Genomic DNA, 15,075 nt, shown 5'->3' with positions numbered 1-15,075 from the left:
TCTGTGAGAGGGTTTCCATTCCCTTGAATATATACCCAGAAGTGGGAATGCTGGATCCTATCGTAGTTCTATTTTTAATTTTTTGAGTAACCTCTAAACTACTTCCCATAATGACTGTACCAATTTATATTCCCACCAGCAGCGCACAAGCGTTCCCTTTTCTGTGAAGATATTCTTTAGGCAGATTAACGTTTGAGTCAGCAGCCTTTGAGTAGAGCCCATCAGCCTCTGTAATCAGATTACTGATGCGTGGACTTCATCCAGTCAGGTGAAGACCTTGATGGAAAGGACTGACCATCCCCAGCGGAGGGATTCTCCTCCGGGCGGCCCTGGGGCTCCAGGCTGCACCGTCGGCGCTCCCCTGGGTCTCCAGTTTGCCCGCCCACCCTGCAGGTGTGGCCGGGACCAGCCCCCACAACTGCGTAAGTCAACCCTTGAAGTCACCTCTCTCTCTAGACACACCTCCGCTGCTGGGTGTCGTCTGTGAACAAAGACAGTTTTATCTCGTCCTTTCCAATCACGTGCCACTTATTTCTTCTTCTGATCTAATTGCACTCCGTAGGACAGAAGGCGAGTGGTGACAGAGGATGTCCTTGCCCCGTTCCCACTCTCAGAGCGCAAGGTGTCAGCCTCTCACCGACGAGTGTGATGTTGGCTGTGGGTCTTTCATGTGAACCCTTTACGGGGTCAGGAAGTTCCCTTCGATTGTTCATATTTTGAGAGACTTTATCACGAATGGGTGTTGAATTTCGTGAAATGCTTTTCTGCGTCTGGTGACATAATCATGTGCTTTTTCTTATTCAGTCTGTTACTATGATGAGTTACATTGATTTGTGTCCATTTCTTTTAATTTGCTGTATTTTAATCTGGTAAAGTAAATAGTCATTTATTTTCAAGAAAGTTATATATCATATAATATATATAATAAATAATAATATAACACTACATAAATACATATTATATATTGTTCCTTCTCTTTTTCTCTGAACCCTCTAGAGCTGACTGGCTGTGTTTCATACCGTCCTTTTGCTCCCAGTTTGGACCTCGTTTGCCAGACCCCCTTCTGGTCAGCAGGACCCGTGTGGCGGAGTTCTGGCTGCTTGAACGAAGGAGGAGACTTGTGAGCCGCCTCTACGCGAGCCTGCGAGGACTTCCCATGTCACGTGCTCACATGTGCTGTCCATCCTCCTTCCTGGTGGGTGAGCGCGTCCCAGAGACACCTGGAGACTCGTGCTGAAGATGCTGGAGCCAGTGAATGGGCAGAGCCCGTGTTCCTGCCGCTCCGCATAGAGGAGGGGACACACACTTGCCACCCGCTCATCAGGAGCAGCAGTTTGGCGCGTAGGTGAGTGAGAAACAAACTTCTATCGCACTTAAGCCCTTTTGCTTCTTACAGCCCTTTTATCTTTTATAGCTGTGGGGCGGATTTCTCATAACAGAAAAATTAATCGTCAGCCTTTACTTAAAGCTCAAGTGCCAAGCGGTGAAGACACTCCTACGGCAGGCGGTGAACGTGGGACTGATGCTATGCGGTTGTAACGCATTTGATGAAGCAGTTGCCTCCCAGGACTTAGAAGGCGGACGCAGTTCCGTCGAAGCCTGAGCCTGTTGGGGAGCGAGGGGAGGGGGGAAGCGGGGTAGGAGGTGTGAGGATTTTCTTTTCTCCTCTGAAGACGTTACAGAGCAGAGAGGAGCTCGTTGAAATCACTCTCTCGTTTGCAAACAGAAATGAAATTGAATAGCAAGCGTCCAAAGAGCCATGGATAAGGAGCCGCCGGGGTTATCCGGTGACGAAGTGTTCCCTGGGTGTCTGCCATCTGTGCAGTTAAAGAAAAACAGCCAGGTGACGAGATGCAGCAGGAGAAAGGAGTGGGAAGAAACGGGGAACAGGGCCCGTCCCAGCCAGCTGCTCGGGCGCGGAAAAACGGATGTCTCTCTTAGAACCTAACTGTGACGTTAACTTTTTCATCCGGTCAACAAACATTCCCGCATCATCGATAGGCCGGTCACTGTCTTGTTGTCTTGTGAAAAAGATAGCTAAGTTTTTTACCTTAAAGTTGAAAGTGGTCTCAGTGGGGATATTGGCAGGAAGACGAACTATGTCCCCTGGCGCTTGATGAGATGTTTTCTCCAGGGAGCGTGTTTGGAGCGCTCCGTGAGCCTGGCAGTTGGCTCGGTCTGGTTTGGTGTTGAGGGAGCCCTTCACGCGAACTCTAAGCAGCTATTTCTTCCAGTTTCTCACATGAGTCTCTTTGTGCCACTGGTGAACGAGATTTGTGTATTCTTCTAGTTTGGGATATTGTTAAGTCATGAGGGAAACAAATGTGGGTGTGAATTTCAATGCTTAAGTAGTCTCCCTTTGGACATAACTTTGTAAGTTAATTTGTAAATTTGAATTAATGAGTATTAAATGTATTATAAATCAAATAGATTACTTATCAGATCTTGTACCAAATAGTAGCCTAAGATTTGAGGCTCTAAGATTTGAGAATTTACTAGAAATTCTAATTCTTTGTTACGTGCATTATCAACATTCACAAAGTGAAATCATAATTAAAATTCCAATTAAAGGGACAGAATTGACTTAAGAAAATAACTACTTGGTAAAGATTTGTTAATAAATGTCTCCTTGGTTCCATTCAGTGCTGCCACTGAAGAGATTAGAGCAGAGCAGAGAGAAAAGCCCATAAATACAATTTGCTGGGAGGGGCACCAGGCGTTGTGTAGGACACAGGGTGAAGGACTTCCCCCTGAGCTGTCACCTCCGATAGGGGACACCAGGAGCACAAATGGGAGCTGGCACAGGATGATGCCGTCTTCCTGATGCCAGTGCAGCCGTGCCGGCCTCACACAAGCCCAGCCGCGAGCTGAGTGCCTAGAACACAGCCTGGAACGTGGGGATGCCACCTGTCAACCACAAAGAGCACCCGAAAGGCCAGATGCTCACAAGCAGCCGTCCCGGGGACACCATTCAATGCAGAACCGTCTCTGAGCACACGGCCTTCTGCGAGGGGTTTTATGTGGTAGAACATGGAATCGAATTGCACGTCAGTTATTAATGGAATTCTTCAATACAAGCACAGCCGTTCAACGGAAGGAAGAGGATGCACAAATAAATGCTAATAAATAGGGTCATAAAGAAGTGGTTCTGCCTTCAAACCAATTCTAAAGCGTTCAGTAAGACAGTGACACTGCACATCTTTCCTGTGACACGCTCAAAGCAGTTTTTCGTGCATTCAGAAGTCATCGTGTGTGTGTGTGTGCACGTGTGTGTGAATGAGTCATGATGGAAATGCCACTGAGTCGGAGCCAACACTACTGTTGTGTATTTTGTGCACGATAATAGCTGAAAGCAAATGGACAAATACATTTTTGTATATTACTGGTGTTCAATTTATACAATTTTATTAATATTCATTCTTATGTAAACATACTTCTCTTTTCTGATGATTCTATTGATTTGCAAACTTACAGAATGTAGTCAAGAAAAGAAGCCGATGGTGAAAAGAGAGACGAGTTGCAGATTTGCAATGCGAGGCGGGAGCAGTCGCCCCAGCGAGGTCCCTCCAGCAGGTTAGAGGGACGGGCTCTCAGGCTCCGGCCTGGGCTCTGGGGGACATGCAAGTCTAGGATTTCTTCAGGAGCTTCCAGGGAGAGGGACTGGCCCTGGGACCAGGCAAGGTGGTCACCTGCACGTGCCAGCATCGTGGCTGCCAGGAGCAGAGTTCTGGGAGGACCCTCCGCAGCTCACACGCTTTGTCCTTGCTCCCGGGCTCGGGGGAGGGTCTGAAGCTGGAGGCTGGTGGAGTGAACGGGATCATCCCCAAACTCAGGGTCCAGGCCCCTCCCCCATCTCCATCTTCACAGGGGTGACCCCTGCAGCAGGGCGAGCAGATGGCTCACGAGCCCCGAAATGACCCCACGGGCGTCTCTCCCAGACCGCAGCCCTGGCCGTCACACCCGAACAACGGGTCTGAGTTACCAACGGCGGCGAACGCAACAGCACACGGCACGAGTGTGGATGGGGCCCACGCCTTTTCCGCTTACGAGAACACTCTCTTCCTTGGGATTGTGCTCGTGAGCCTCTGTGGGTTGGTGGGGAACGGCATGGTCATCTGGCTGCTCGGGTTCCGCATCAAGAGGAACCCCTTTTCCGTCTACATCCTCACCTTGGCCGGTGCCGACTTCGCCTTCCTCTTCTGCAAAAGCGTCAGGTTCCTACTTTTGGTTTTAAATCGCTCCGTAGCTGCGCTCAATCTGCTCATACGAGGGGTCACCTTCTCTTCTTACCTGGGGGGTCTGAGTCTGCTGATGGCTGTCAGCGTCGAGCGCTGTCTGTCCGTGCTCTTCCCCATCTGGTACAGATGCCGCCGCCCGGCGCAGCTCTCGGCCATCGCGTGCGCTCTGATTTGGGGGCTGTCATTGTGTCCGGGGATCTCTGTGCTCTTGTGTGTCCACTTTGTGGCCTTCTCGTGTGATGTAGTAAACTTGGTCTATTATGGGATGTTCTTGCTTACCTTTCTGGTGCTCTGTGTGTCCAGCCTGGTTCTGCTCATCAGGGTGCAGTGCTTCTCCATGCGGAGACAGCCCGCCAGGCTCTCCAGGATCGTCCTTCTCACGGTCCTGGCCTTCCTGGTGCTCGGTCTGCCTCTCGGCGCAGGCTTGCTGGCCCACAGGCTCTCCCCCTCCTTCCCCTATTTTGACATCCTGCTGCCCATCCTCCACCTCCTCTCCACCCTGAACAGCGGGGTCAACCCCCTCATTTACTTCTTCATGGGAAGGCAGAGGCAACAGCGGGGCCGGAAGCCTCTCAGGGAAGTGCTCCAGAGCGCGCTGACGGAGGACGTGGAGCTGAGCACAGAAGAGCCGCCGTCCCCAGACGACACCTGATGTCCCCCTGAGCCCAGGGAGAGGGCAGCTCTGCTGGAGCCTCAAGATCCGACCCTGCATGAGGGGCCGCCCATCCCACATCTACTTTAAAGGCCGGCACAGCCACCCCATCTCTTACACAAATTCGTTATGAGAAATAATCGTGTTCGAGTTGATTGGCCTCCATGCTTTGCATTGAGATTTACAAGCAAGTGCCTGTTAGGTCTGTTTTTTTCCTCCTTGTATCTTCCTTCTGGAAGTCTCCTCTGCTAGTTTTGCTTATCCAGGCTTCCCACAGCCCTCTGCTCCTAGGGAGAGGCTGTGAACCGAACTCAATGGGTTCATGTCTTGGTGACTGCAGAGCCGAAAAGCATAACCAAGGCAGAAGCAGGGGAAGAAAGGTTTATTGCTTGCACAAGCGATGGAGAACAGCGGGGACAACTCCCAGAGCAGGGTCTCCCCGAGCTCAGTGCTCATGGAGACGTTATACACAGGAGGGCGGAAGGTCAGGGTTTATTTGTAACAAGTGTGTTCATTAAGGCGCATGTATAGCGTGTATACATGTTATTACATACATCACATGATCTAAAAATGGCTGTTTGGACCTCCCCAGAGGAGGGAAATTTAAGATGCTAATGAGTTAAGGAAACTTTAGGATATCTGATGCTGGAACAATTTGCAGAGGTCTTTCTGTAAACACGTGATTTCTCTGCAAAACAGACTACATAGTTTCTTTTTGTCTGAAAAACCCCAGACAGATCACTTTAGTTGTTAGCTGGATCCTCCATAACCCTTTCTTTGCCTGGTTCCCTGGTCACAGATGGGCACAAGGCCCATGTGCAAGGGATGTCCTCACCCCAGCACTAATGCATCTGGCTGTTCCTTTGGCTGATCTCGACCCTCCCTGGGTCTCTGACCTGCCCTCCTGTGTGTGGCCCCTGGAGAGCCGCCCACAGGGCACGTGCTGTGGAGCCCCTCCCCCAGCGCCCACCTGGACAGGGCAGGGTCGGCGCCCTTTGCTGGAACCGTGAGCTCGCTAAGGGGGCCTGGCACACAAGGTCCCGAAACCCATGTCTCCCCCATCTGTCCCTCGTCCTGATTTCCTGCGTGTGTTCCAAGTGTGCAAACACTAACGGAATGCCACCCTTAGCCTTTTCCTTTACACAGAGCATCGCATGCAGGCTGTGTTTTTATTGATAATTCTCTTCTAATTTCATCCTCCTACTTCTGTACGGCTGTGTTTTTTACAAGGTGAAGTTCCTGCTCCTTCTTCAACGACTGCTTTTATTTTCTATTTCATAGTACTTTTATTTTCTATTTCATAGTAGTATGAAGTATTTCATTTACCTAAGAAAGTAAATTTTGTCTCCATGTGGTGTGTTAGCGTGTGTGTGTATGTGTGCGTGTGTGTGCGTGTGTACATATACAGTGTAGGGAATGTATCATTTTCCAGCTTACGGTACTAAGTGTGAAGGTGATGCGTGGACGGGAGTCAGACTGCCCGCACTCCCTTCAGACCCCAGACACCCCGTGTTAGGCGGCGACTCTGAGAAAGTCACGTAATCTCTCTAATCCTTACAATTCCACTTCGACAAAGAGCTCCTAACAAGAGTCACTGCCCCACAGTGCTGCTCTGAGTATTAGGGGCATCAGCATCCTTCACGTGCACAAAACACTGTAAATCATGTGAAATGTTGCTGCTGGGGGTGATTGCCGTTCTGTCGCCTTCGTCACAGCTGATAAGAAGTGAGTCCCTCGTGAGTGCTGCAGCATGATCGCTGGCGTCCCTGAGACTGGGCCCAACAGCAGAGAGAGTTGTATTAAATAGATAACGAATGAAGCAGTACATTAGAGTTATTACTATTTTTAGCTCCATAATCCCTGGAAAGATGGATTCCTCTGTGCATCCCTGAGGTCGGAGTTGTCGAAGTGAGTTCTGAGTTTGTGAGGGGAGAGGGAAGGCGGCACAGACTCTTCCTGGTTACTCCCTCGTCCCGAAACTCTGAGGTCCCACAGACCTCGGCCTGGACCCCCTCACCTGGGCACTGACTTTGGAGTGACTGTGGATTCTGCGATGACTGGTGATCGGAAATCAGCTGTTGGCACTGCAGGTGAGCGGTCTTGCCCCTGTTAGCACGCATGGGCTCATAACTCGCACTGAACTAAAGAATGGAGGGAGGGTGTGAGACTGATGATATATGATATTTCCAAAGGTGAAGAAAAAGCATCATTTGTCAGAAGGAACAAGAACATAGAAAGAGAAGCTACTCCAGATGTTTGGAAAGTACCAGAATGGGCCCACCATCAACTTACACAATAAGCATGGAGAGGGAGGTCATCCTTCAGGTACCCACGTCAAGGCTCTCCTGTGCTTCCAGAGCACCCCACAACCTGGTGTGTCCCGGATATTTCAGGGGAGAGCAGCAGTCTTGGAAGGAATAGGTTTATGTCTCCATCATGCAAAAACTCAGGGTGTTATTAAGTAGACCAGAGAGGCAATTAAACTATCTGCAGATGGCCTGGCATGACCGGGAATGAACAAGGAGGAGTGATGTGAGGAATAACACATAATTTACCCACCAGTTCTGCTCCCTGAGTTCATGAGTCGGGATACTTATGACAGGAGAGGAGAGCGTGTTTCTAGGAACATATGGATGGTAATTGGTTTATATTTATGGGATGAGAATACTTGATAAATCATCAATAGAGGAGACATGGGGAAAAAGAAATGTGTAAACTCTGCTTGCAAGCATACCTGCCCAGCAAAGAGCCAACTCTTATGACCAAACCAATAGCCTCAGTCTTCTGGTTTGTGCATCTTGTCCTCCATCTCATAACTGATGGGCTCATCATTACTCCCAGGACTGTATATGTTGACATTGTGTGTTGTCAAGTAATTATATCCTCATTTGCCCTAAACCAATAAGGCCATAAAACACTTAGGAAAAACTGGGAACACACTCCACTAGATCTAAGATTCTCCTAGAGCTATGTCATTCTGACTGTGCTTTATTGGTCCAAAGATAGACAAAGAACTGAGTATAATATGCTTGTTTGGCACAAAATGTTTAGAGACTCACACACTTGAGGACACTTCATTTATCCTAAAGGCACCACTGCAGAGAAATGTGGAAGGGCATACTTTCAAAGAGTACTTGCCAAATAATTGCCATTTCTAGGAGATTTGTAGTCTTAAAAGTGAAAGATGAAACACTAGAAAATATTGTAAAAGAAAATACTGATGATCGTGGAACAGAGCAATTCTTATAGTTAAAAAGTACAGAGAATAGAGGTAGAAATTGGTGCATTGGGACATATTAGAATTAAGAAATTCTGTACTTATTACAAAAAAACAGAAACAAGTCAAGCCTGGGAAGTTGTAGCTCACTCCAGCTATTCTGGGGATGACATCTCCCCTGCCATTAAAGACTCTACATGGTTCTGCCACCTATTCTGTCAAATTGTGACCTGTACCAACTGCAGAAGTCAAAGGAAGGATGCCAGGGCATCCAGGAAACCTGGAAATGTAGTGATGCCAGCATCATGGAGGAGTGAGCACTTCCCTTAGACTCTCCCCTCAAAGACACAATGAAAAGGACATTCATATGCCAACAGAGGGCATTCACAGAACACAAAAGACGTCTGAAAGACCCACACAGCCATATGTCTGAAGGTGGAGGTGCTGGACCCCCAGGGAAAGTGGAAGGAGGTAAGGGGAATCTCCTCTCCCTCCTGAATGGCAGCGACCCTGGGACTGTGCGTGGCTTAGAGAGGAGGTGGGGAGTGGTGGCCCTCTGTGGGAACACCTTCGCTCTGCAAGTTCCCTCACAGCCTGACAGGAAGCCCCATAGAGAGGTAGCTAAGCTATTGTGGGGGTGTCTTCATTAAGCCTGCACCTCAGGAGAGCAGATAGTGAGGGCAGAGCGCATGCAAAAAAAGCACCCCTCCCCCACCCAGCACTCCAGCTCAGCTGGTTGGCCAGAGTGCCTGCGCATATGATGGAAAAGCAGCAGCTGTGAACAAGTGGGCCATGGATCATGGCAGGCTCAGAATACACAGCTCTTGACCGATACTCAGTGGTGGCAGGTGGAAGCTGCTACCAAATACTATCACTCTTCAGAGACAAAAATCCCCACCATCAAACAATATGAAAATATTTTAATACTCCAGGCCAGAAGGAAAGTGACAAGCACCCAGAAATCAATCGTGAAGGCACAGAAATTTATAATCTAAATGACAGAGAATTCAAAATAGCTATCATAAAAAAACTCAAAGAGTTTTACAAGAAAATACAGATACAGTTCAATGAAATCATGGATTTCTTCATGCAAGAGGTTGAAACTGTAAAGAAAAACCAATCAGAAATTGTGGAGATGAAAAACTCAATGGATGAGATAAAGAAAAATCTAGAATCTTTGTATAACAGAGCTGATATTATGGAGGACAGAATTAGCAGCTTGGAGGACAGAAGGATAGAAATGCTTCAGATGGAGGAGACAAGAGAACTAAGACTAAAAAGAAACGAAGAAATTCTCTGAGAAATATTAGACTCAATTAGGAAATGCAGCATAAGGATTATAGGTATTCTAGATGGTGAAGAGAAGGAGAATGGAGCAGAAAGCTTGTTCAAAGAAACAACAAACAAAAAACAGCAGAAAGGATCAATGAAACTAAGAGCTGATTCTTTGAGAAGATAAACAAAATTGACAAATCCTTAGCTAGGCTCACTAAGAAAAAAAGAGAGAAGTCTCAAATAAATAAAAGTAGAAATGAAAGAGGAGAAATTACGATGGATACCACAGAAATACAAGGGATTATGAGAATACTATGAAAAACTATATGCCAACAAATTGGACAATCTAGAAGAAATGGATAAATTCTTAGACTCATACAACCTCCAAAAATGGAACCAAGAAGACACAGGGAATCTGAATAGACCAATCACAAGTAAAGAAGTTGAAATAGTAATCAAAAAACCTCCCCAAAAATAAAAGTCCAGGACCAGATGGCTTCTCTGGAGAATTCTAGCAAACATAGAAGATTTAACACCTATCCTTCTCAACCTATTCTAAAAAATAGAAGAAGATGGAACACTTCCTAATACATTCTATGAGACTGACATCACCCTTATATCAAAGCCAGACAAGAACTACAAAAAGAAGGAAAATTACAGGCCAATTTTGCTGATGAACAGAGATGAAAAATCCTCAACAAAAAATTGGCAAACTGAATACAGCAATACATTAAAAAGATCATACACCATGATCAAGTGGGGTTTATACCAGGGACACAGTGATGTTTCAATATCCACCAATCAATAAATGTGATACACCACATTAACAAAATGAGGAATAAAAACCACAGGATCCTCTCAATAGACACAGAGAAAGCATTTGACAAGATCCAACATCCATTTATGATAAAAACTCTAAATAAAATGGGCATCGAAGGAAAGTACCTCAACATAATAAAGGCCATATATAACAAACCCCCAGCCAACATCATACTCAATGGGGAAAAATTGAAAGCCATCCCTCTGAGAAGAGGAACAAGACCAGGGTGCTCACTGTTGCCACTCTTATTCAACATAGTACTGGAGGTTTTGGTGAGAGCAGTTAGGCAAGAAAAAGAAAAGGGATCCATATTGGAAAAGAAGAAGTGAAACTCTCGCTGTTTGCAGATGACATGATTTTATATATAGAAAACCCTAAAAAAGCCATCAGAAAACTATTAGAAATTATCAACAACTACAGCAAAGTTGCAGGGTACAAAATCAACTTATAAAAATCAGTTGCTTTTCTATACTCTGGTAATGAAGTAACAGAAAGAGAACTCAAGAATACACTCCCATTTATAATCGCAACAAAAATAAAACAATAAAATATCCAGGAATAGATTTAACAAAGGATGTGAAAGACCTATATAATGAAAGAAATTGATGATGACATAGAGAAATGGAAAGATATTCCATGCATATGGTTTGGAAGAATAAATATAGTTAAAATGTCCATGCTACCTATAGCAATCTACAGATTCAATGCAATCCCAGTTAGAATCCCAATGACATTCTTCATGGAAATAGAAGAAAGAATCCTAAAATTCATAAGGAGCAACAAAATCCTGAAAAAAAGAACAAAGCTGGAGGGATCACAATCCCCGACTTCACAATATACTACTAAGCCATAGTAATCAAAGCAGCATGGTACTGGTACTGAAACAGTCACACAGATCAATGGAACAGAATTGAAAGCCCAGAAATAACCACACATTTTTGGACAGCTAGTCTTCAACAAAGGAGCTAAGAGCACACAATGGAAAAAGGAAAATCTCCTTAATAAATGCTGTTGGGAAAACTGGACAGCCACATGCAAAAGAATGAAGGTAGACCATTATCTTTCGCCATATACAAAAATCAACTCAAAATGGATCAAAGACTTGAAGGTAAGACCTGAAACCATACAATTCCCAGAAGAAAACAGGCAGTACACTCTTTGACATTGGTCTTAGAATGATCTTTTTGAATACCATGTCTACTCAGGCAAGGGAAACCAAAGAAAAAATAAACAAGTGGGACTTCATCAGACTAAAGAGCTCCTGCCAGGCAAAGGAAACCAGGAACAAAAGGAAAAGACAACCCACCAACTGGGAGACAATATTTGCAAATCATATATCCAACAAGGGGTTAATCTCCAAAATATATAAAGAACTCACACAACCGAACAACAAAAAACAACCTGAGCAAAAAATGGGCAGAGGATATGAACAGACATTTTTCCAGAGAAGACGTACAGATGGCCAATAGGCACATGAAAAGGTGTTCAACATCACTAATCATCAGGGAAATGCAAATCAAAGATACACCAAGATATCACCTTACAGCCGTTAGAATGGCTATAATCACCAAGACAAAAACATAACAAATGTTGGAGAGGATGTGGAGAAAAGGGAATCCTCATACACTGCTGGTGGGAAGGCAAACTGATGCGGCCACTATGGAAAATAGCATGCAGATTTCTCAAAAAATTAAAAATAGGGACTGGACCTGTGGCCGAGTGGTTAACTTAGTGCTTTCTGCTTTGACAGCCCAGGGTTCACTGGTTAGGATCCTGGGCGCGGACCTACACACCACTCATCAAGCCATGTTGTGGTGGCGTCCTACATAGAAGAACTAGAATGACCTACAACTAGGATATACAACCATGTACTGGGGCTTTGGGGAGAAAAAAAAAAAGAGGAAGGTTGGCAACAGATGTTAGCTCAGGGCCAATATTCCTCATCCAAAAAAGCATAAAAAGAAAAAAATAGAAATACCATACGACCCAGCTATCCCACTACTGGGTATTTATCCAAAGAACTTGAAATCAACAATTCAAAGAAACTTATGCACCCCTGTGTTCGTTGCAGCACTATTCACAATAGGCAAGAAGTGGAAGCAACCCAAGTGCCTATCGACTGATGATTGGATGAAGAAGATGTGGTATGTGTATACAATGGAATACTATTCAGCTGTAAAATAAGATAAATCATCCCATTCGCAATGACATGGGATGGACCTTGAGGGTGTTATAAGTGAAATAAACCAGACATAGAAAGACAAATACCGTATGATTTCACTCATATGTGGAAGATAAACTAACATACAGGCAAAGAGAACAGATTAATGGTTACGAGAGGGGAAGGGGGTTGAGAGGTGGGCACGAGGAGTGGAGGGGCACATTTATATGGTGACTGACAAATAAAAATGTACAAACGAAATTTCACAATGTTATAAACTACTGTGACCTCAAAAAAAAAAAAAAGAATCAAGCCTCAGAATATTGGGAGAATATTTGAAAATGCATAAACCAACAAAAGGCTATTATACCAAGGTAATAAAATTTCAAAAACCTAGAAATTAATATTTCTTTAATCAATTAATAACAAGTAAGACAATTATTCAGGCATTTCAGAAAATTCCCAGAGATATAAAATTGATCAAAACTAACAAGAGAAAAAATAGAAAATGTGAATATTCCTATATCTGTTTTAAAATTGAGTATGTTATTTAAAGTCTCACTAAGAAAGTCCCAAATAATTTCACTGTTGATGTCTTCCAATCTTTTTGGGAAGAAATAACACCAATGGTACAAAATCTTCCAGAGATCAGAAGAAGGAATTCATCCTAATGTGTTTTCTGAGCCCAGAGTGGGCGTGATGTTCAAACCTGGCAATGACATCACAGGACAGGAAAACTGCAGACTAATCTCTCTAATGAATGTTTGTGCAAAGAGAGGCTCCAAATACTGGGAGACTAAACGTCCCACTTCTACATAATCCGTAGGTCAAAAAGGAGTCTTCAGAAATGATGGCACCCCCCATCTGAGTCCTAAGACATCAATGCACACACAGAGCTGGTACCCACAATGGAGGGAGGAACACGATGCATTCCAAGTGGATGGGCAGATCTCATAGACCTGCCACTGTGGTTCCTGAGAGGTGACAATGCAGCTGAAAGTGTGGGACACAGAAACCCCACTACATCTCCATGCCTGGAATGGGGAGACACTCTGTTTGGAGTCCGCTATGAACTCAATGATTGCGTGCCCTGATATTCACATGTGGAAGACGTAATATGATGGTATTAGATGGCGGGGCCCTTGGGGGGCGTGAGATCATGAGGTGGAGCCTGCATGATGGGACCAGTGTCCTTATAGGAAGAGGAAGGAGCTGCCCTTTCTGTCTCTCTGTCCTGTGAGGACACAGTGAGAAGGTGGCCATCTGTAAAGCAGGAAGAGAGCCCTCCCCAAGCACCTGGCCATGCTGACACCCTGATCTTGGACTTCCGGCCTCCAGGCTGTGAGTGTGCAGTGTCTGCTGTGCGAGCCGCCCCACCTACGGTATTTTGTTGCAGCAGCCTAAGTGTCTATAAAGGGCCAAGCATCGTTTGATGAACTGAGGGAAGGACCACGTTGCTGGCCTCCCTGTGTGTGAATTATGCTGGAATGCCCCTCAGGAGCTTCTTTCTTAGGGGTGAGATGTGATGAAAGCTGTTTTTCAAAAAGATTCTCAACTTTAATCTTAGTCCCTTGCTCATCAAGAGCTGTGACGTGGAACTGAGTGGGCACATCCAGCCTCGACCTGGTCTGCCCACTCCAAGGCCATATTCCCCATCCCTAGGGCAATGGGCCCCAGCAGCACAGGACAGGACTCTGGCCAGAGTCAGAGAAAGGAACTGGGTGGAAAGATGAGGGAAAGACCCACATATGCGCCCAACTGACTTTCTACAAGTCTACAGGGTCGGGAATAGTGCATGCTCGCACTAGCCAGAGTAGAAACCTTCCTAAGTCCAGGGGCCATGGGTAGAGGATGCAGAAGGGTCTTTCCTCAGGGAGGGGAATAATTTGCCCCAAACTAAACACCACTCTTGTCCCATGTAATGAAATTGAAAAGTAAGACCCAAAAGATTCAAACTGTTTCCTAATAGCTTAGCAGCCTATACAAGGAAAAACCAAGAATATTTAGAGAAGTATAAAATTTCCAGTACCCAACAACATAAAATCCACAATATCTGGCATTATCATCAAGCATTAAAAGAAGCTGGAAAATACACCCATAATAAGGAGAAAACTCAGTCAATCAAAACCAACCCAGAATTGTTGCAGATGTTAGAATTCCCAGATAAGGACACTAAAAGCTAATAAAACAGTACTCCACATAGTCACGACTTAAGAAGAAACGTGAAAGATACCAAAGAGATGCAAATGGAAATTCTACAGATAAAAATTACAACATGTGAGATGAAAAATAACCCAGATGAGATTAACGGTAGAGTAGACATTGCAGAAGGAAAGTTTAGTGAACTTGAGGAAATAGCAATAGAAACCACACAAAATAAAACACAGAGAAGTGCTTTCTGAAAAGTAAAAAGGGCATCAATGAGCTGAAAGAAACAGTTTGCCTGATAGACACACAGTTCAAGTCCATGAATGAGGCGGGGGGAGAAAACTTATTTGAAGAAATAATGGCCAAAAATTTTCCAAGTCGGACAAAAAGTGTAAACCCACAGATCTAAGACATCATGGAAAATCCACAAATATTTGGAAATTAAACAGCACACATCTAAACAATATATGTGTCAAAGAAGAGGATTTAGAAAGTATTTTGAACTGAATGAAAATGAAACAAAACAACAATATTGGCAGAATGGCACTAAATGAAAATTTAGAA

General features: G+C 45.0%; 1 protein-coding gene across 1 annotated transcript; it reads left to right on the top strand.

Annotated features, from left to right (window-relative positions):
• Positions 1 to 1,011: 1,011 nt before the first annotated feature.
• On the top strand, positions 1,012 to 6,166 carry LOC139074413 (mas-related G-protein coupled receptor member X4-like). Its single transcript, XM_070564520.1, has 2 exons — positions 1,012 to 1,345; positions 3,475 to 6,166. Exon 2 carries the CDS (start codon positions 3,895 to 3,897, stop codon positions 4,888 to 4,890), a length of 996 nt encoding a protein of 331 aa, XP_070420621.1. The 5' UTR covers positions 1,012 to 1,345; positions 3,475 to 3,894; the 3' UTR covers positions 4,891 to 6,166.
• The last annotated feature ends 8,909 nt before the right edge of the window (positions 6,167 to 15,075 follow it).

This window comes from Equus przewalskii, chromosome 11 (assembly GCF_037783145.1).
Source record: "Equus przewalskii isolate Varuska chromosome 11, EquPr2, whole genome shotgun sequence".
Lineage (NCBI taxonomy): Eukaryota > Metazoa > Chordata > Mammalia > Perissodactyla > Equidae > Equus > Equus przewalskii.
This window is presented reverse-complemented; position numbering and strand designations above follow the sequence as displayed.

Excerpts from the sequence above, each read along its gene's own strand:
- LOC139074413 (XM_070564520.1), top strand. The coding sequence starts at position 3,895 with ATGGCTCACGAGCCCCGAAATGACCCCACGGGCGTCTCTCCCAGACCG.